Here is a 21,469-nt window from a genome sequence, read left to right as displayed (position 1 = left end):
GCACTGTCCTAGTTCTCAGCGCTTCCTCCTTCATCACCGGCTCTCTCACATGTAACGGCTGACGGGAGCCGGGCTGTGTCGCCCCGAGTTTCCCCAGGCTTGGAGGAGGATTTTCGGCGTGCGGGACTTTGAGGCCTTTAGCCTCCCTGGCATTAAAATTCTGTCTCTTCCTTCTGACTGGGAGAACTTCGCCCTCATGGAGGAGGAGGGGAGGCAGGCTTTCAAACCCAGAGCAGGGCAGCAGTCAGCTCGTGGAGGACAAGGGGAGGCAGGCTTTGAAGTCCGGAGCGGGGCAGGCGCCCGGTGGTCGCCCTGATGGAGCTGGCTCAGAGGGAGCGAGGCAGCCGGCCGGGTGGCATGCACTCAGGAGAGCAGCAGGCCCATCCCACGTGTGTGACACGGCCTGCCCCCCAGTCGCCCCCCAAGTCCAGCAGGTCTCCAGAAGATCGGGGGGAAGGGACCAAAGCCAGGAGCCCCATGAGCAACATTCAGGAGTGCGGCCCCAGGCGGAGGGGACGGTCCTGGGCATTAAGGGGTGGGTAGGAGCTGCGGCCACCCAGCTTTGCTTGCCTGTGATTCCTCCAGTGGGTCTGACAGTGTCTGCGCGGGACAGGCAGGGCACCACCTCTTCTCTCTGTGACCCCCCCACACCCTCACCAGGGAAGCCCCACCTCTCTGTGACCCCCCACACTCACCCCAGGGAGCCCCCACCTCCTCTCTCTGTGATCCCCCACACTTACACCAGTGGCCCCCTCCTCTCTCTGTGACCCCCCACACTCACCCCAGGGAACCCCCTCCTCCTCTCTCTGTGACCCCCCCACACTCGCACTAGGGAGCCCCCACCTGGTCTCTCTGTGACCCCCCACATTCACCCCAGGGAGCCCCCACCTCTCTCTGTGACCCCCCACACTCGCCCCAGGGAGCCCCCACGTCCTCTCTCTCTGACCCCCCACACCCACACTAGGGAGCCCCCACCTGGTCTCTCTGTGACCCCCCCCCCACTCACACAGGCAGCCCCGCAGCCTGGGGCGCAGGCCGTAGCCTGCTCTGCTCCATAAGGCGCGTCATGCACACAGTTCCATGTGTATCCAGGGGCCCAGCGTCCCCTGGCGGTCAGGGGCCACGTCCCCACTGGGGAGTGAGGGCCAGAGCTTTCTCGTCCGCATTTCCAACCCTTCGCAGTCCGTCCCTCCCAGAAAGACAGTGGGCAGACTCTGCCCCCATGAGGATCAGGCTCTGTCGCCTCTTCTTACAGGGAGCGACGTTCTGTGGAGAGGTAACGGGCACATTACATGGGAGGTTTGGGATATTTCCGTTCAAAAAATTCTACCTGAAAGCTTTGATGATCAAGAGAGGGCTCTCCCACGCTTCTGACAAGGAGCAGCTGTTTCCCTCCAGCATAGGAAAAGGAAAAACAGTTTCTTGGCACCGTGTCCCAGCTCTGGCCAGGTGAGCCCCCGCCTGGCCTGCGCGCCGCCCCCCGGCCCCGGCCGCAGTGCCCCTGGGCCCCCCCAGTCATGCCGTGAGCGGGACCCCGCGCTGGGCCCAGGGGTGGGCAGCTGATGCTGACGGCCGGTCTGTCTGCTGCTAACAGAAAGTCAGACCTCCGAGCATACAGGCAGGCGCCCAGTGGGCCTGAATTTCAGGTACCCTAACACTCACAGCTACATAAAAATGCTGATTTTCTTTTCCTACTGAGGCCCGCGTAAATTGTAAGTTCAAACAACTGTTGATACATCAGCTACTTTGAGTTTACTGCAGGTTAGGAACGAGACAGCTGGGGCTTCCCGTGTGGCCCGAGCTCCCAGGACAGGGCACACGGGTTCAGTCCCTGCTTAGGGAGCTGGATCCCACATGCCACAGCTAAGACTTGGCACAGCTAGATAAGTAAACATGTTTTTATTAAAAAAGAATGACTGGAGACGGAAAAGCAGGTATTTCCAGGACGGCCAGGGAAAGTGCTCAGCCCTGATCACGCCGAGCGCTCAGCAGCCCCAGGGTCCTGGTCGATGATGCCAGGCAGGGTGCTGGACCAGGTCCTTTGGGCACTGCGGCCCTGCTCCCTCTCCTCAGGGACAGAGGTTCTCGGAGATGACACCCAGCCTCCCATGAAGCGAGAACCCAGGCCCTCGGGCCCAGGCGTGGGATGGTGCGCCGCCCGCCCAGCCCCAGCTTCCGGGACGTCAGCGTGCAGACTAAGCAGGCTCCCCATCCCGGCTGGAATTGCAACGTGTTATATTAGGGATAAAGAAGAGCTGGTCGCCCTGCTCCATTAAGCAGCCAATTTAAGTTATGAAATAGACATAAATCATACATATATTTTAGCTAAAGTGTGCTAACATTCATCCATAATGGTATGTTCAATGTTTACCAATTTTTCTTTCCATTTTGTGGTATAACAAGCGTAAATGTGGGATTTTGATTCATTTGTTTCATTTTAGCTTGTAGTACATAAGGAAGCAGGTCATTAAACTGTGCTGTAAAAAGGAAGCTATAACGGTATAAAGAAATAACTTTTATGAATGAGCTTTAATATGTTTTATTTAAATATTGGGCATAGTTTTTACCCATTCAGAGTATTCATAACAAGTCGTAATGAATCATGAGCTAATATCGTGAAATTTCCCTTTTTTGTTTTCATCCAAGAAAGGAAGACTCTTGTGGTCTTCTGTATTTCGCTGATACGTCTAGCAATTTCATGGAGTTGCTTATAAGGGAGTGTGGTTTCCACACACTCAGGCTGCCTTTCAGTCGGTTGTTTGGATTCTCTCCTTGTTCTCCTGAAGCAGTGATGACGGGTCACTGAATAGACCCAGGCCCAAGTGGACTGGGCCGGAGCCCACACACCCGCTGGGAGCCTGGGGAGTGCTTCCTTTGACACCCTCCTCCGCCCTGGTCCGCGTCCTCCCCCTGGATCGCCGCTTCTCCCTCTCGCTGTGGGTGCGCCCCTGTACCTCGGAGCCTGGAGGTGGCATCAGAGGTTGCTCGCGTCTGCGCTGTGCTGGCCGCGGTGTACAAGCCCCGACTGGGGGCTGTGAGCAGAGAGCGTGCCTCCCCGGGGCCTGCGTGTCCGCACACCCGGCTCTGATGGCCCCGAGTGCCCCGTCGCCCCTCCCGCAAAGGTGAGCCGCCGCTGCTCTCTAGTCCTTGCCGGCGCTCCCTCCAGAACCACGCAGCTCACGTCTAGCTCCCAGGCTGGGTGCAGACACTGTCAGCAGGTGAGCTCACGTGGTGGTGCAGAGTTCACAGCTCAGAGGGTGCCAGGCGACCCCTTTGTTTTCCGTGAGAAGACGGACCCGCCCCCCGGAGTGACTGTCCTCCGGGCAGGCTGGGCTCCAGCTCGCCTTCCTCTGTGCCAGAGCTCTTCCGAGTTGCACGAGTCAGGTGTATCTTCCTCAGTCTGAGGGGGCTGGTCTGGGGTCCTGCCGCCTTTCACGTGGCTCACCCTTCCTGTGAACTCTGGCGTCTGCAGTCTTTTCCTGGAACAGGCGGTCAGAGATACGGGCTCTTCGGTCGGGCTCTGTCTCCATCAGGACACCTGGGCGAAGCCGCCTCTACCCTCCTCCAGACGCGAGAAGCGGGGAGATACGTGCATGCCACTGCCTGCATCAGACACAGTGCCTGAGATGCTGCCGGGACGCCTGGCCCGTTCTGAGCTCCCCGTCTGCCAGGGGGCGTGGGGGCAGCACTGAATGACCCCTTAGTAATGAGTCATCTAGGACTCGCTCGGGCTGGCGCTGATTCCAGGTAGCCTGAAGTCGGGGTGTGTTTGTTGAGGGTTGTTTGGCCTTGTCCGGGCTGGCTCTTTGTTTCCAGCGTCACCATGGGTGAGAGATACTGTGCCATCAGCCTGGCACAGATGTCCCCGACCTGTGTCCCCACGTCGGGGCACAGAAAGCTGGGGCGCCAGGGGGCAGGGAAACCAGGAAGCGTCCAAGGAAGCGAGCCCAGAGCAGCGGTCAGGCAGCGGGCCCTGCCGCCTGGACAGAGAGAGGCCCTGCCCAGCTTTGCAGGGGTGAGCTGGGCCTGCTGACCGCGGAGCCTGTGCTCTGCTGGGCGTCCGGCAGGCACCGTGCCGTCGCGTCTGCCCCTCGGGCCTCACAGCAGCCTGGCCGTGTCCAGCTCGCTGTGCCGTGCAGGTGGCCGGAGCGCTGGAGGGAGGGCGCCGCCTGCCCAGCACACGGGGCCAGTGGGAGGCCGGAGGCCCACGCCGGGGAAGTCTTGCGCCTGCTGAGGGAGGCAGCCCGCTGGGGTCAGGCTGATGTGCCCCCTCTTGCTTTGCCTTCCAGGCCTGCTGTCCGGCACAGGCTGTGATTCCTGGGGCACCTGCTCTGGCGCTGGCGGCCGAGCGGGCCTATAGTCCTGCCGCGGACTCCAGAGCATGAGCGGTGTAGGGGCGTTTGCACTTAGCGTTTCCTAAATGATTCACGGGAGCGCCCCTACAGTATTTATACCAACCTAGCAGTCGGCAGGTCACGACCACACACGGGACCTTCCGGGAAGCCAGTTTCCTTCCAGATTCTGACACGCGCTCTGTTTCAAGGCGCGCACTCCCTGCCGGGGAGACGGGCCCCTGGCTGGCGTGGAGCCACGCAGGTCATGTTGCCGGACTCCGCTGGCGTGAAGGGTTTCACTGATTGCCGGTGACTTCACACACAGCGAGGCCGGGTTTGCCCGACTGAGAGAGCCAGCTTAGGCATTTTTATTTCTTTAAGACGAACAAACAAAAGGCCTGACTTAGGTCAAAGCAGTGTCTGCTGTTTTATTGAAGAGCCTGCAGCGTTTGCTTGGGGACAGTGGCCGTGTCCCTTCACTGTACGTCCAGCACCTGCGCTTGTCCTTGGCACCAAGTCCTGCCGAGTACGTGGCTCTCCAGCTAACCTGTTCAGGCCGGAAGTAACAGGTGGTCTATCTCCCGCTGCCCCTTTTCTTGTCCTGACCCTGAGCCGTGTGTTTTTCTAGGGAGGGGCATTTTTTCTCTCTGTGTCTTGAGGCCGAGTGTCTGCTTCCCTCCTGGGATCTGTCCTTTGAGACGAGTAAGCTGCACCAGCCCAGCGGTGCCAAGCAAGAAGGAGGAAGCCGACGCCCCCCGGAGCCTGGCTGTCTCGGGGCCCTCCAGGAAAGTCACGGGCAGGGGTAGCGTGGTCACGGGACACCAGTGCAGGCCCTCCCTTGCCCACCTTTCCTACTCTCGTCTGAGTAGAGCCTCAACTCTAGACGCAGGTCACGGGCACACATGGAGGGCCACTGCTGTCCACCTCCTAGGGCTGCGGGAGTCTGGTCCAGGGCGGGTGGGCTCCGGTAGGAGGCTTGAGTCCAGAGAAGACGGTGCGTGGAGAGGAGAGAGGACAGCCTGAGGGCCCAGAGCAGACAGCGCTGCAGGCACGGTCTCGGCTTCCCTGTTCTGCCTGCGTTGGCTGGGACTTCCGGTACCACGTTCAGTACGAGCGGCGAAAAGGGGACTTCCCTGCATTACTCAGGATCTTAGAGGAAAAGCGCGTGGTTTCTCACCGTTAATCAGGTTGCTGGCTGTAAGTTTTCACAGATGTTCTTTATCAAACTGGGGAAGTTTCCCTCTGCTCTTCATTTGCTGAGAATTTTAATCATGAATGGATGTCTCATTCTGTCAAATGCTTTTTCTGTTCCCCTGGATTCATCGTGTGATCTTTCTCGTTTAGCTTGTTTGACATGATGGGTGACATGGATTTTTGAACGTTGAACCAGCCTTGCATACTTGGAATGAGTCCCACTTGGTCATGGTGGATAATTTCTCTTATACACTGTTAGTTTTGACTTGCTAATTTTTTGGTAGAATTTAGTTGGATTTGACTTGCTAATTTTGCCGAGGATTTTTGTATCTGTGTCCGTCAGCCGTGTTGATCTGTAGTTTTCGTTTCTTGTGATACTATCTGGTTTTGATACATGGCTAATGCTGGCCTCATAGGACAAATTAGGAAGGATCCCCTCCACTTCTGTTTTCCGGAAGAAACTATAGAGAATTGGCACCTCTTCTTCCTTAATGTTCTGTAGAACTCACCAGTGATACCGTCTGCACCTGCTGCCCTCTCCTTTGGAAAGTTATTCCTTATTGATTTAATTTCTTAAGTAGATATTGGCCTGTTCACAGAGGTCCTCGAGTGTCCTGTTCTGGAGCAGGTGGTGGCCTCCACACGACTGGGGCGTAGCTGTGGGCAGGGGGTGACGGCCAGCCCTCCTGTGGCCGTCGTCTGGAACACACGCTTTACCGAGAGAACCAGGGCAGGTTTGAGAACCGGCATCACTGTGTACTTCGCCAGGAAAGGAAGGTTCTGTCCCCGCTGCCTCCGGAGCATCCGCGGGCTCCCGGCTGTGCTCGGTGATGGCAGACAGACTGACGCCGCTTTGGCTCTGCTTCCAGGGTCCATGGTCCCCTTTTCCATGCGGGTCCTGCACGCGGAGCTCCAGCAGTACCTGGGGAACCCCCAGGAGGCCCTGGACCGGCTGCACAGGCTGAAGGCCGTCTGCAGCAAGGTAAGCCCCGCCCCGGCTGGGCCGCCTGCCCCCTCCTCCTGCCCTCACACGGCCCTGTCCCCACCCCCATCTCCGCGTCCCCCTCCAGGAGGGCAGGGGCCCAGTTCCTTGTGGCCATGCTACGTGCTTCTTGCTGAGCTGTCCTGGGGGATGGTGGGTGGGTTTTGGCCAAGCTTGTGGCCTGAAACCCTTCCTAGGTGCCAATTCTCTATAGTTCTCAGTAAATAAAAGCAGAAGCGTTTCCTCTCGTGTAGAAATGACACCCGTGAACGTGTGCCTGGGCTGCCAGCCACTTGCGTATCTTGCGGAGGCTCCGAGCACCTGCTTCATGTCTGAGAGGCGCTGGAGCCAGATTTAAAGAGATAATGGCCGGAAATGTTCCAGCATCAAAGCAGATGACACTGCGTCGTGGCGACTGTTGTGACAGCTGTCATTCGTAATTCTGGTTCCGAAGGCAGATGAGGTTCAGCAGGGCATCCCGAGCTGTTCTCGGTGGTAAAGCAGCTGTGACGTGGCAGGCATGGGCTGCGTCAGCCGATCAGACTGCTCCACGAGCGGTGGGACGGAGAGGTGGGGCTCGGGCTCCCCCGGCTGCAGCCCCGTCCCACCCCCTGCCGGGTAGCCAGTGGGAGAGGGGGGCTTTCAGAGCTGTGACTGAGCAGTCAGGGGCAGCGACGTTTGACAGATTCGTAAGATGGGGTTATTTGTACCTGCCGAACTCCTCCAGGCTCCAGCCTCTCTTGATGGACGCTTCTGGAGCTCCTGGGTGGTCCTCCGGGTTCCCAGCAGGAAGTGGGGGCTGGTTCACCTTGTCGTTGAAGGTTCGCACTCTAACCTGACAGGGAAGAGGGTGGTTTCAAAGTATGACGCCCGCCAGGCACGTCCACAGGCCGTGGTTGGAGGAACTTTGGAGCGACTTTGGAGCCAGGCAGAATCTTCCTAGAGGGATGACTGGTCCTTGGAGGCTTTGAGCGCCTCGTGTGGGGAGGAGGAATGTCCCCAGCCGCCTCCAGGCTGTCGTGGGGTCAGATGATGGATGCGGACCAGCGTTTGGCTCCTGGGAGTGCTTAATGCTCCTTCAGTGACCTGGGGCGGCTCCAGGAAGCCTCTTCTCACTTAGAAAAGGCTCTTTTCCGAAGCCTGGAAGAGACGGTAGGGCTGGGACGCTCCCAGGACGCTCCGGGGGAATCTAAGCCCCTCTGTGGGCTCGTGGGTCATTAGTGAGTCGTGAGGGCCGGCGCCCGGGGGTCTGAGGACTGGACACTTCATACGTAAACCCAGTCCTTAGACCGTCCCCGCCCGCAGCCCGCGAGAGGTCGGCAGTTTTCTCCTGGACAGAACCGCCAAGCGCCTGCCTCCTGGGCCCGGCCTCCCTCCACTGCTGTCCGTGGTGCTGACGGCGCCTGGCTGCCCGAGTGACCCTGCCCCACCCGGCACCAGCCCAGGACGAGCCCCTCAGCTCTGGTCACGCGGCCCTGCCCACGGGGTTGAGGACCGTCCCCCAGACCCCACTTTCTCCTGAGCCCTCCCGCCTCACCTCCAGGCCGCGTCTTCACTTTTCAGAGCCACTGTTAACAGCTGCTTCCGGAACTGTGTCCTCTGGCCTGGAGCCCAGGTGGGGCTGACCTGCCCCCACCCCACGCACGTTTCCTGAGCACCTTCCAGGCTGGGCGCCCTGGGTGCAGCCCGCCTGGGTGGTTCTGGGAGGCAGAGGCTCACGGCCTCTGACCTGCACCCAGGTCTGCGCCTGGCGGGCCCACGGGAGCCTGCACAGCCCTTAAGCTGGGAGAGCCAGGCCCCCTCCTCTTCCTCGGTGCCTCCAGCCCTCTCTGTGTTCCTGTCCCCACTCAGTGGCCCATCAAGACTTCCGTTCCTGGTCAGGAGACGGCTAATAAATAGCTGAAAAGAGTGACCTGGTTTGGGCCAATTAGCTCGTCTTTGCCGCTGTTAGTTTTAAACCACGGGTGTGTCCTGAGCGGTCACGGTAGGACAGGCCTTGTGTTCACGGCACGTCGTCCTCCTCCTGGCATGAGGAGCAGACCCTTGAGGCCAAAGAGGCCCAGTGGCCTGTCCCGGGCCAGTAAGAAGAGCCCAGAGCAGCTGCTTTGCTGGCGGTGAGCTTCCCCTCTGGGGTGACCTGCGAAGCGAGGGTGTCTCTGCAGAGCAGGTGCCTGAAGCCCGCCATCACAGAACCGTGAGCTCTCTGCCCATCTCCAGTTAACACGCCTTTATTTTTCTCCCCAGCAAACAGTGTTCGCTGTTAACAGTTTTTTCTCCTCATCCTGCCCTCCATGAGAATCTATCATTTACCCAGATCACCGGGGCAGCAGCTTCCTTTCTTTCAGGGGAAATAGTCACAAAAGAAGTGATTCAAGGTCATTAGCCAAAGAGTAAAAATGGTGTAAAGTGATAGATGCTTAGAACTTTCGTGATAGATTAACAAAGGGTCACACACCTGGGTGTCCTGGAGGAGCGGGACTGACGTTTTTCACAGAAGTGAATAATCGTCCTCATGTGTCCCATACCTGAAGCTTCCAAGACAGAAGGATGTACCCTCTGCACGTCCGAGGTCCTTGGACGCTCTGCGGGTGTCATCAGCCCTAACTCCTCAAGCCAGGGGGCCCCCCTCTGTCTGCCGCCCGCTCCGTGCGTCCCGAGCGGCGACCGCTCGACTCATGTCCCCGGGAGACGCTCCTCGGCAGAGAAACCTGCTGCTTCCGGGGCGTCTTAGGAGAGCGCCCAGAAGCAGACTCACTCCTATCGTCCTCGCATGTCCCACAGATCCTGGCCAACCTGGAGCAAGGCCTGGCGGAGGACGGGACCATGAGCAGCATCGCGCAGGAGAACAGGCAAGGTCCGTGCCGCCCGCGGGCCGGCCCAGGCTGCGCCGGGTCTCAGCCTCTGTGCGTCTCGCTCACCCTCCCAGGCGTGTCTCCTCGCTGCTTTCCTCCCGGAACGAGCCTCCTTTCTGGGAGGTTCTTACCCCAGAGTTGCCCCTTGGTCCCGGCGGCAGGAGGAAAGTCCTCCCGGGGCCTGAGCTGCCCCGGCCTCCACCCTCCCACCCCACGTCTCCCCCGCCGCCAGCCCTCGGAGCCCGCGAGGCAGCTGGGTTAGGAACCGATGCTTCCACGTAAGAGGGTGGGACACCCAGGCCTCGGGCAGGCAGGCCACTGTCCCCAGGGCTCTGGTGCTGACCCCCACGTGTGACTGTCCACCAGCCCTACACCAGGGAGCCCTGCCCGTCCACAACCCACCGGGGCGGCCCTGCTACACGATGGCTCATCTCCTGGTCCAGTCAGGATCTGTCCACCCTGAAGCCGGGCAGCCGTGGAGAGCGCAGCCTGAGGAATGGGCCGAGCGGCACAGGAAGCCATGGCCGGGGCAGGGCCGCAGGGACCTGGTGCTTTGTCCACCTCTGATGGGGGCTCCGCCCACCTCTAATGGGGGGCTCTGTCCACCTCTGACGGGGGCTCCACCCACCTCTGATGGGGGTTCCGCCCACCTCTGATGGGGGTATCCGTCCACCTCTGATGGGGGGGCTCCATCCACCTCTGACGGGGGCTCCACCCACCTCTGATGGGGGTTCCGCCCACCTCTGATGGGGGACTCCATCCGCCTCTGATGGGGCGCTCCGTCCACCTCTGACAGAGGCTCCGTCCGCCTCTGATGGGGGCTCCGTCCACCTCTGATGGGGGGCTCTGTCCACCTCTGATGGAGGCTCTGTCCACCTCTGATGGGGGGCTTTGTCCACCTCTGACGGGGGCTCTGCCCACCTCCGACAGGGCAGGGCCGCAGGGATGGGGGGCTCCGTCCCTCTGTGGCTGGGCTGCTGGCCGTGTCCCCGCACACTCACCCCTCCTCTCCTGCAGCCTCCGTGCAGCTGTGGCGGTCCCGCCTGGGCCGGGTGACGTGCTCCATGGCCAACTGCCTGCTGCTCATGAAGGTACCGTTCCTCAGAGGCGTGGAGCCCTGGGCTCTTGGGGGGGGAGGGCCCCTGTGCAGCCTGTAAGCAGAGGGGCCAGGGGCACGCCTGGGGTCCGCAGGCTTTAGTTTCTCCTAAACGGACCCTCCGCGGAGTGCAGCACTGACACTCGGTTAGTGATGGTGCCGGGTCTGCACGAGGCTCCCGAAGTCCTCTCCCTCCAGTGCTCCTCGGGGTCCCGGCCCCGTGCTCGCCGAGGGGCTCCCCTCGTCCTGACTCCGCCTGCCAGCCGCGCTCTCAGAACCCAGCACAGAACCAATACGGTGCTTCAGAAGTGCTTTTGCCCCGAATGCAGTTTAATTTGAAATTCTAGATGATTCTTTCGTGTTCCTGCATTAAAGAGGAGTGAAGCATCTTGCGGTCACAGCCTCGGCACGCGTGTGCATCCGGCTGCCACCACGGGCAAGCCAGTTCATACAGTAGCGTGAGGCCGTGGTGTCGATGCCGCCCCGCATGCCGGCCACTCCCGGCACCATCGGCCATGGCTGCCCGACCAGAGTGGGCGGCGCTCTCCCTGGAGAGCCCACTGCAGCCCTGAAGGGGCAGCGTGTCTTCACCCGGCAGAGGACAGTCTACCTGAACGGCCTCCAGCCCACAGCAGCTCTGAGCCGGGCTCCTCGGAGCACGCCTCAGCCCAGCGCTGCAGCCGCCCGGGGCTCCCGTCCAGGCCTGGGGGGCCGGGGCCACTGCGCCCCCAGGAGAGGCCCCTCGCTCTCGTGGACACGGGCGCTTACACTGCGTGGGGCACGGGCAGCGGGCGTGGCCGGCTCCCCGCGGGCACCAGGGGCCCAGTGCGTTCGGATGCGCTTCGCTCAGAGGTGCAGGGCTGGAGCGTCTGCACCTGGTGTTCCTGTGGGACGTCCCCGGTCGTCTGACGTCCCTGTTAGCAAACGAGCTCCTCCAGGCCCGGTCTGCGTGAAGATGAAGGCGGAGGCAAGTAAAGCAAGAGAAGTACCTTCGGGGGCTCTACGGAGGCGCAGGAGAAAACTACCGTCCAGGCCTGTGGTCTGTGACCTCACCCGTCAAGACAGTGAGCTGTTAGCATGAGCCCCAGACGGCGTCCCCTCCGCAGACGGGACGGGGCCGCCTGCCGTCCGAGCTCGGACCCCGGGGGCTGACAGAAGCAGGAAAAGTTGGTCCGGGTGAAATACTACTTGCTGCTTAGCAGATGGAGGGAGAAACACCCCCGGGCCAAGTGCACAGCCGGGCCCCCAGGAGTGGGAGGACTCTTGGGACCGTGGTCACACCCAGACCCCAGAGCCCGGCCCGCTCTGCCGTGTGTCCGCCCCCCGCCTGGCAGGTGCCATGTTCCCTGCTCACGAGGTCTGGGTGCCGTGCACGCGGAGCGGCATCTCCTGACTCGCCTGTTCCCGCAGGACTACGTGCTGGCCGTGGACGCGTACCGCGCGGTCATCCAGTTCCACCCAGAGCAGGAGCCCCAGGTGCTGAGCTGCATCGGCCGCATCTTCCTGCAGGTGCGGGGGGCTGGGGGGCCGGGGCTGCCCTGCAGCCGAGTCCTGTAGGTCCGAGGAGCGTGGGAAGGGTGTCACGTCAGTCTTCTGTTGCTGTCAGAAGGCGGGTTCTCTTTGGTCCTGGTTTGACTGTACTGAGTGTCGAGCCTCCAGCTTCGATGTCACGGGGAAGCCACTTGCTACATGTGAATGTACGTAGATTTCCATCAGGCGGTGCAGAGACGGTGACTGAGGCGTTGCCCTGTTGCAGTAGAAATGTGTTGACGTGAGGAGCCGGCCTCCATGTGCTCCTCTCCTGCCCCAGCCCCCAAGGCCCCTCACGCCCTCCTCCCCAGGATGGAGGGCAGAAGCAGGTGGGAGCGTCTTCACTTTGCACCACGGAAACACTCAGGGCCGCATCCCCCCGAAACCCCGTGCTCAGCGGGAGGGCCCAGCTCTTTGCAGCTGCAGTTGGTCTGGGTTTGTGCATGCGTGTGTGTGTGTGTGTCTGTGTGTGTGTGTGCGTGCAAATGTGTGTGGATGTGTGTGCATGCATGTGTGTGCGTGAGTGTGTGCATGCATGCTGTGTGCATGTGTATGTCTGTGTGTGTGTGCGTGCATGCATGTGTGTGTGTGTGCGTGTGTGCGCGCCCACTGTTCTCAGGAGCACTTGGTATCTGTTTTCTGTCTTAGAAGTAGCTTGCTTTTTCTCTCTCTGTTCTCAGATAATTCTAGAATTAAATGTTGCAAGAAGATGTGAATAACTGACCTCAAAGAGGCCTGAGCCACACTCATGGGGTTTGTGGGAACTTGCTAACAGCTTTAGTATTCCATGTGTGAGAGAGGTTTCTTCTCTGTTTCTGGGATCAGTTTGGCAATTTAGAAAGAAAAGAAAGAGTGCACATCTGCCCCATGTGTTCACGTGTATTTGCTTAGAGTTCTGTAAAGCAGTCTCCTTCATAATCATTTCAGTTTCATTTTACCTGTGGTCATGTCTCCTCTTATATCTGTAATTCTGTTTTACTTATGCTTTCTTTTCCTTGATTAGTTCTTCTGCTTATTATCTTATGTTTTTTCTTCAGTAACTAGTTTGGGTTTGTTTATTTGCTTACTAGATACGTCACAATACTTTTATTATATTGCCTTTTAATTACCCTTTTATATAATCTAATCACTCACTTTCTGACACACGAACAGATGTTAACATCCTGCTCTGTCCTCAATGGCTTTTGCTATTTGTTTTTTAATGAAAAATGACAGTAAGTAGTTACCAAAGTTTTACCCTGCCTGATTCGTAATCATATCTTCAGTATCCTCACCTGACGTTAGGGAACTGTATGCATGGATGTAGACTTAACATTCATCGCCTGAATTGACGACTTCATTTTGTCAAAGCAGATTGGAGACATAAAAACAGCTGAAAAGTACTTTCAAGACGTAGAGAAAGTAGCACAGAAACTGGATGGACTACAAGGCAAAACCATGGTTTTGATGAACAGGTGTGTATTTTTTTCGTGTTTTCCAGCTTTACTGAGATTAACTGACCGCACAGTGCAGGTTTAAGGTGTGAACAGTGATGACTTGGTTTCCATACACTTTGAAGTGATGCCCACAAAACAGTGAACACCCATCATCTCATACAGATGCGAAATTAAAGACAGAATGCACTCTCTCAACGTTCGCACGTAACATAGAGTGGTGGTGATGATATTCACGGTGCTGAACACCACACCCCGGTACTCACTCATAACTGGAGGTTTGTACCTCTGGCCCACCTTCATCTCATCCCTGCCCTCCTCCCCGAGGAACCCCAAGCCGCATCTTTCTCTGTGAGTTTGTTTGGAGTGTCGTTGACCTGAAACACTGTTCGTTCCTGTTACACAGCATGGTGACCTGGTCCTTCTCTCGCTTTCGAACTGGTCAGCACGACTAGCCTAGGTGTGATCTGTCCGCCCACTAAGATAAGGCGTTATTACGGGCCGCATTCCCCGTGCCCTCCCCGCGAGGTTCCAGTTTCTGGAGCCTCCCCCTCGGTGTCCCCACCACACACCCGCCTGCATCCTGACTTATGATCATCCTTCCCGTGTCGCTTATTTGCAGAGCTTTCCTTCACCTCGGTCAGAATAACTTCGCGGAAGCGCACAGGTTCTTCACGGAGATCCTGAGGGTGGACCCGTCCAATGCAGTGGTAAGGCGCCCCGGGCAGAGGCGGTGCGTCTGCTGGCGTCGGGCACCCTCATGGGCTGGGGGCGCCCTGGGCCGCCTGCACACCCCCGCCCAGCCCTGCCCGCATCCCCTGCCCCCCAGGCCAACAACAATGCGGCCGTGTGCCTGCTGTACCTGGGCCGCCTCAAGGACTCGCTGCGGCAGCTGGAGGCCATGGCCCAGCGGGACCCGCGGCAGTACCTGCACGAGAGCGTGCTCTTCAACCTGACCACCATGTACGAGCTGGAGTCCTCCCGCAGCCTGCAGAAGAAGCAGGCCCTGCTGGAGGCCGTGGCCGTCAAGGAGGGCGACTGCTTCAACACGCAGTGCCTCAAGCTGGCCTAGCGCCCCCTGTGCGCACCCCCCCCCCCCACCGCCTTCTCCATCTGGCGGGCTGCACACAGCGTGGGGGCCCGGGGCATTCCCAGCAGCCTCAGGGAAGAGCTGACCACGTAACACGGTTCTTGCCCTGAGCCGGAACGTTCTAGAGATTCGTAGAAGTCGGGGGGAGAGGGCCCGTTCCCCCGCCCCAGAGCTGCAGCTCCACTCTGCTCCCCGGGACTTTTCCAGCCTCTGCTGAGCCCTCGGAGGAGCCTGGTGCGGGGGGAGCGAATCCATTCTTCGTCCTACGCGTTCCCACATGGGTGGCGGGGGCGAGGACACGGGCCTGCGTGTGCAGTGGGGGTCCTGCGCCAGGTCAGGGGGTGACTGTTCTCAGCTTTGGGGGTCAGGGTCTGCTCTCACGTTCACATGGTCACTCCTGTGTCTAAGTGTCTAACGCACCTGGACTGAAGGACTCTGGCAGGGGCCCTTTAAGTTACCCAGCTCTGCTCATACATTTAAAACAGAGTTCCCTTAAGATTCTGACATAAACACGTATTGCATAAAGCAGAGCCAAGCCCTCTTTCTAGTCATTTCCGTGGTAAACACACAAGTGCAGCATCTCCCGGGCAGTTGTTGAAACAGATCAGCTACCCCGTGAAATAGGAGAGATGGGAGAGGCCGCCAGGAGCACCAGCCCAACACCTCCAGGGAGAATGAGGGGCGCCTCCGGCTCATGCAGGGAGGGGACCCCCTCCCCCAGAGCGTCCGCAGCCTCTGGGCTGACAGTTGTGATGCACCTGCTTTACACTCCGTTTTCCTTCAAGTTTCTAAATCAAATGCATCAAGTAATGTTGGCCTGCCTCCTGGGAGGGGGGGGGGGTCCCAGCCCAGGGGAGACCCACACCCCGTGCCCCCCGGGTCCCAGATCCCAGGCCTCAACTGCACATCACACACCCAGGAAACTCCACAAACACTGCTCCCCCGGAATCTCCCCAAACCCCAGCATGCCCGTCTGCAGAGATGGGGCTCCACGGAGGTGACCAGGTGGGATGGAGTCCTGAGGGTGGGGGCCCAGGGGTGCGCAGGAGAGGACCCGGCGAGGAGCGAGGCCCAGGGTCCACCCTGCAACCCCGGCCCCGGCCTCCAGCCCCCAGGCCGTGACAGGTCAGCGTCTGTTGCTGAAGTTGTCCGCAGGGCTCGTCAGCTGAGCTGAGACACCCAGACCCCTGGGGCCGTGCTCCCCACCCCTCGCAGTCAGGGAGCCGAACGGTCCCGAACCTCGTGGGAACACATGCTCACACAGAAAAAAGATGAGCATTTCTGGAAAATAAACTGGCAACTGAGTCAAAAATATTTATCAGAGTGTTTTCATTCATCACCACATATTCCTGAGAGGCATTCATGCAAGACCATATCATTTAAAAAGTTAATGACCTGGAAAAGTCCTCAAATGTATGTTTACATAATACACAACGCATATGTTAATAGAAAAACCTGAAAACCAATGCTTGATGTTAAACTACAGTCACAGGAAGGATGGACTGAGACGCATTTTTATTTTCCCTTTTATGAGTGAGCTTACGTTTCTACATAATGTGTGTGTGTTTTATTTTTATAACCAGTGGAAAAAACTCACCAAAACTGGTAAATGTTTTGCCTTTAAAAACTAAGCAGTGACTTAAAGATGGCAGTGAAGGCAAGCTGTGCTCCGTAGCTGAGTAGTGCACACAGCGATTCCCGGAGAGGTCTGCGTATACGTGAACGTGGGCGCGCCCAGACCTCGAAGAGTCAGGATTAGGATGTGTATACTATGAAATATCGTGTATTTTTAAAATAAGAAATACATACTTCGTTGATCGCTCGTCTTTCCCGTTCTATAGAACGGGAAAGACTAGCGGTCTCTTCAAGAAAATTAGAGATACCAACAGAACATTTCATGCAAGGATGGGTTCAATAAAAGAAAGAAATGGTGGGGACCTAACAGAAGCAGAAGATATTAAGAAGAGGTGGCAAGAATACACAAAAGAACTATACAAAAAAGATCTTCACGACCCAGATAATCACGATGGTGTGATCACTCACCCAGAGCCAGACATTCTGGAATGTGAAGTCAAGTGGGCCTTAGGAAGCATCACTACGAACAAAGCTAGTGGAGGTGATGGAATTCCAGTTGAGCTATTTCACATCCTGAAAGATGATGCTGTGAAAGTGCTGCTCTCAATATGCCAGCAAATATGGAAAATGCAGCAGTGGCCACAGGACTGTAAACGGTCTGTTTTCATTCCAAAGCCAAAGAAAGGCAATGCCAAAGAATGCTCACACTACCGCACAATTGCACTCATCACACACACTACCAAAGTAGTGCTCAAAATTCTCCAAGCCAGGCTTCAACAGTACGTGAACCCAGAACTTCCACATGTTCAAGCTGGATTTAGAAAAGGCAGAGGAACCAGAGACCAAATTGCCAACATCTGTTGGATCATCAAAAAAGCAAGAGAGTTCTAGAAAAACATCTGCTTCATTGACTATGCTAAAGTCTTTGTGTGGATCACAACCGTGGAAAATTCTTCCAAGAGATGGGAATATCAGACCACCTGACCTGCCTCCTGAGAAATCTGTATGCAGATCAAGAAGCAACAATCAGAACCAGACATGGAACAACAGACTGGTTCCAAATTAGGAAAGGAGTACATCAAGGCTGTATATTGTCACCCTGCTTATTTAACTTATATGCAGAGTACATCATTCGAAATACCAGGCTGGATGAAGCACAAGCTGGAATCAAGATTGCCGGGAGAAGTATCAATAACCTCAGATATGCAGGTGACACCACCCTTATGGCAGAAAGTGAAGAGGACCTAAAGAGCCTTTTGATGAAAATGAAAGAAGAGAGTGAAAAAGCTGGCTTAGAACTCAACATTCAAAAAACAAAGATCATGGCATCTGGTCCCATCACTTCATTGGCAAATAGGTGGGGAAACAGTGGAAACAGTAACAGACTATTTTCTTGGGCTCCAAAATCACTGCAGTTGGTGACCATGAAATTAAAAGATGCTTGCTCCTTGGAAAAAAAGCTATGACCAACCTAGACAGCATACTAAAACATACAGAGACATTACTTAGCTGACAAAAGTCCCTATAGACAAAGCTGTGGTTTTTCCAGTGGTCATGTATGGATGTGAGAGTTGGACTGTTAAACCTGATTACCGAAGAATTGATGCTTTTAAACTGTGGTGTTGGAGGAGACTCTCTTGAGAGTCCCTTGGACTGCAAGGAGATCCAACCAGTCCATCCTAAAGGAGATCAGTCCTGAATATTTATTGGAAGGACTGATGCTGAAGCTGAAGCTCCAATACTTAGGCCACCTGATACAAAGAACTGACTCATTGGAAAAGACCCTGAGGATGGCAAAGATTGAAGGCAGGAGAAGGGGACAACAGAGGATGAGATGGTTGGATGGCATCACTGACTCGATGGACATGGGTTTGGGTGGACTCCGGGAGTTGGAGATGGACAGGGAGGCCTGGCGTGCTGCGGTTCATGGGGTCACAGGGAGCCGGACACGACTGAGCAACTGAACTGAACTGTGCTGTCTAGTTCATCTCGTTGAAGGAAATGGCAACCCACTCCAGTATTCTCGCCTGGAGAATCCCAGGGACAGGGGAGCCCGGTGGGCTACAGTCCGTGGAGTCGCAGAGACTCAGACACGACTGAGCGACTGAACAGCAACAAAAACATTGTAGACACACGTGGTTCTCATGTGTTTTGTTTTTCATTTATTTCTCAGCTGCACTGGGCCTTCCTCGCCACACATGGCCTTTCTCTAGCTGCGATTGCGGGGGCTGCTCATTGTGGAGGCTTCTTTTTTGCCCAGCGTGGGCTCTGGTCGCATGGGTGTCAGTGGTGGCACACGTGTTAACTGCCCTGCTGCCTGTGCAGTCTTCCCTGAGCAGAGGTTGGAGCCTTGTCGCCTGCATTGGCGGCAGATCCGTAACCACCGGACCACCAGGGAAGCCATCTGCAGATACATGTTTGCAGAACTGGAGAAAAACACGTGTGGGAGCCTCGTGGCTCAGAGTGACTGTCCCAGCGGCACGGGCTCCAGGGGCTGTTTAAGGAGAGGGATGCCCTCTGCCACCTTGTCATGGACAGCGAGGCCAGCAGTCCTGAGAGCATCAAGCAAAGAGCCTGCGGTGGGGGGAGGAGAGGCCAGGGGATGCCCGCTCATAGGCAGGCTTCCTGCCCAGCAGGGGTGGAGGAGGCCATCCCCTCCCCTCCCCGGGCAGGGGGTGCCTCACATCCCCCTCCTTTTCCAGCACACGTCAGAGCAGCGCCTGCCCGCCCCCCGCCCCCATCCCCAGCCTCCTCACCAGCAGGCAGACCCAGGCCGTCCCCAGGGCTAGGCCCGGGCCAGACGGGAAGGACCCCCAGCCCGTGGCCACATCCAGCCCAGCTTGCCGGTGACCAAGCCTTCTCAGCCGGTTTCTCACGTATAAGAGGAGATGACCAGTTCAGGCGTTGGGAATTAATGTGCAAACGTGGCCCTGCTTAAACCTCAGACAAGTCTATTACCCACAACAGATGCATAAATAAGCAGATAAAATACGTGCCAGCCTCCCACCCGTCCATGACTCTGCACACTGCACATGCGTGCACACACACTCCTCACACACACACTTCCCTCGCGCGCACACCCATAAACACGTCCCCTTCACACACGCGCATGCACACACACACACTCCCCCCACAGCTGCACATGTGCACACACACTGCACACACACACTTCCCCTGCACGCACACACACATACACACTTCCCCCCTCACACACGCACGCACACACACATACACACTTCCCCCCTCACACACACACGCACACACACACTCCCCCCACACCTGCATCCGCAGCACTAGCGCTGTTGATGAAGCCCCGGCGGTGCTGCCTGTGGTTTCTAACCAGAAGCGTTGATAGCCCCGCCCAGCAGTCCGGGGTCCCCTTGTCCACCTGCGGCGTCAGCTTCCTGTCTGAGGGGCCCCAGCTCACGGGCCCCACCCCACCACCCTGGGCGGTGCTCTCAGGAGGACCCGGCAGGGCTGCCACCCCCACCCCATGCCACGTGAGGACGCAGCCAGGAGGGGCCTCCCCGGAACCAGCCCACCACCCCCAGGGCTGCCGCGGACGTTTCAGACCCGGGCAGACGGGGAGCCTTAGCAGACAGCCCTGGAAGGAAATCGGAGTGTAGAACCTTGGGGGGCGGCAGCACATCCTGCATGCTGGCCCTCCAGTAGGTGGACACCTGGTGCCCCTCTTCCAAGGCTGTGTGACCCCGGCCCCCTCGGCAGACACGGAAGGCCCCAGCTTTGGGGGACCAGAGCTGGGCAGGAAGCTGTGTGAGGAGCAAGCCCCCAAACCCGGCCACACCAGGTCCCCTCCATAAGGAGCAGAGGATGAAGCCAGAGGCCGAGGCTCCGGGTCACCTAGGTGCGCTCCTGTGAGCCTGTTCGGCCTGAGCTCCTGGGAGAAGCAACATCGGAGTCCCCGGGGAGGAGGGAGACCCCCTGGACTCAGCCTCCTGAGATGTGCCCTCCCCCTCAGGAGGGTTTCCCTGGTGGCTCAGCTGGTGAAAAATCTGCCAGCATTGAAGGATCCCCCAGTTAGATTCTTGGGTCAGGAAGATTCCCTGGAGAAGGGATAGGCTTCAGTCTTCCGGGGTTTCCCTAGTGGCTCAGATGGTAAAGAAACTGTCAGCAATGCGGGAAACCGTGGTTCGATCCCTGGGTTGAGGAGATCCCCTAGAAGCAGGCATGGGAACCCATTCCAGTATTCTTGCCTGGAAAATCCCCATGGACAGAGGAGCCTGGCGGGCTACAGTTCATGGGGTCACAAAGAGTTGGACACGACTGAGCATCCAAGCACAGCAGCTCCCCTCAGCATCCCCCCCCCACCCCCGCGAGGAGCCAGGTCTGGAGGAACAGTGACGCTCATGGCCCCAGGTGTGTCTGAGATCTGTCAGGTCGGGCTCTGCTCTCAAATTCGTAAAAATCAGCAAACAACATGGCCTGTGCGGCGCCCCCACTGCCCTTGCTCGTGTTTCTGCTTAACTTCACCTCCTTACTGTGCTTCGCTCAGTCGTGTCCGACTCTGCGACCCCACGGACTGCAGCACGCCAGGCTTCCCTGTCCATCGCCATCGCCCAGAGTTTGCTCAAACTCATGTCTGTTAAGTCGGTGATGCCATCCAACCATCTCATCCTCTGTCGTCCCCTACTCCTCCTGCCTTCAATCTTTCCCAGCATCAGGGTCTTTTTCAGTGAGTCAGTTCTTCGCATCAGGTGGCCAAAATACTAGAGTTTCAGCTTCAGCATCAGTCCTTCCAATGAATATTCAGGACTGATTTCCTTTAGGACTGACTAGTTTGATGCCCTTGCAGTCCAAGGGCTCTCAAGAGTCTTCTCCAACACCACAGTTCAAAAGCATCTATTCTTCAGCGCTCAGCTTTCTTTATGGTCCAACTCTCACATCCATACATGACTACTGGAAAAGCCATAGCTTTGACTAGATGGACCTTTGCAGACAAAGTGATGACTCTGGCTTTAATACGCTGTCTAGGTTTGCGAGCCACAAGCCACCCCCCAAGTGCTGCACACCTTTAAAGGGAGGACACGTCTGTCAAGTAACATGTTGAGACACTCAACAAGCAGTGTTCCTAGGTCCACACGGACAGCTCAGCTCCCAGGCATGTGCTCCTGGGAGCCCCTGACCAATGCAAGTCCATAAACCACCACCCTCTCTCAGACTGACAACGCCCCCAGGAGAAGCCACCCCTGCTCCGAGGTTCCCTCCCCTGAGCCCCGTCTCCGCAAGAAGGAGGGGCAGCGCCCGACCCTGGGGGTTGGCGGTGTTGCTCCCCTAAGTGCAGCGTTCACCCACACGGCGAGGCCTGGGTTCCCTCCGTGCCTGGACACACGTCAAGACCAATGTGGAAGTGATGACATGTCCA

General features: G+C 57.6%; 1 protein-coding gene across 1 annotated transcript in view; it reads left to right on the top strand.

Moving 5' to 3' along the window:
* Positions 1–16,304, top strand: part of TRAPPC12 (trafficking protein particle complex subunit 12) — a 38,415-nt gene extending 22,111 nt beyond the window's left edge. Inside the window, exons 6-12 of the mRNA XM_065947609.1 lie at positions 6,398–6,510; positions 9,292–9,364; positions 10,380–10,453; positions 11,869–11,967; positions 13,342–13,442; positions 14,044–14,131; positions 14,251–16,304. Of these exons, the coding sequence (XP_065803681.1) occupies positions 6,398–6,510; positions 9,292–9,364; positions 10,380–10,453; positions 11,869–11,967; positions 13,342–13,442; positions 14,044–14,131; positions 14,251–14,493 (791 nt within the window). The 3' untranslated portion in view covers positions 14,494–16,304. The remainder of the gene's footprint in view (positions 1–6,397; positions 6,511–9,291; positions 9,365–10,379; positions 10,454–11,868; positions 11,968–13,341; positions 13,443–14,043; positions 14,132–14,250) is intronic.
* Positions 16,305–21,469: the final 5,165 nt, after the last annotated feature.

Source organism: Muntiacus reevesi, chromosome 10 (genome assembly GCF_963930625.1).
Source record: "Muntiacus reevesi chromosome 10, mMunRee1.1, whole genome shotgun sequence".
In the NCBI taxonomy this organism is placed as follows: Eukaryota; Metazoa; Chordata; class Mammalia; order Artiodactyla; family Cervidae; genus Muntiacus; species Muntiacus reevesi.
The sequence above is the reverse complement of the archived record's forward strand: the minus strand, read 5'-3'. Positions and strand labels throughout refer to the sequence as shown.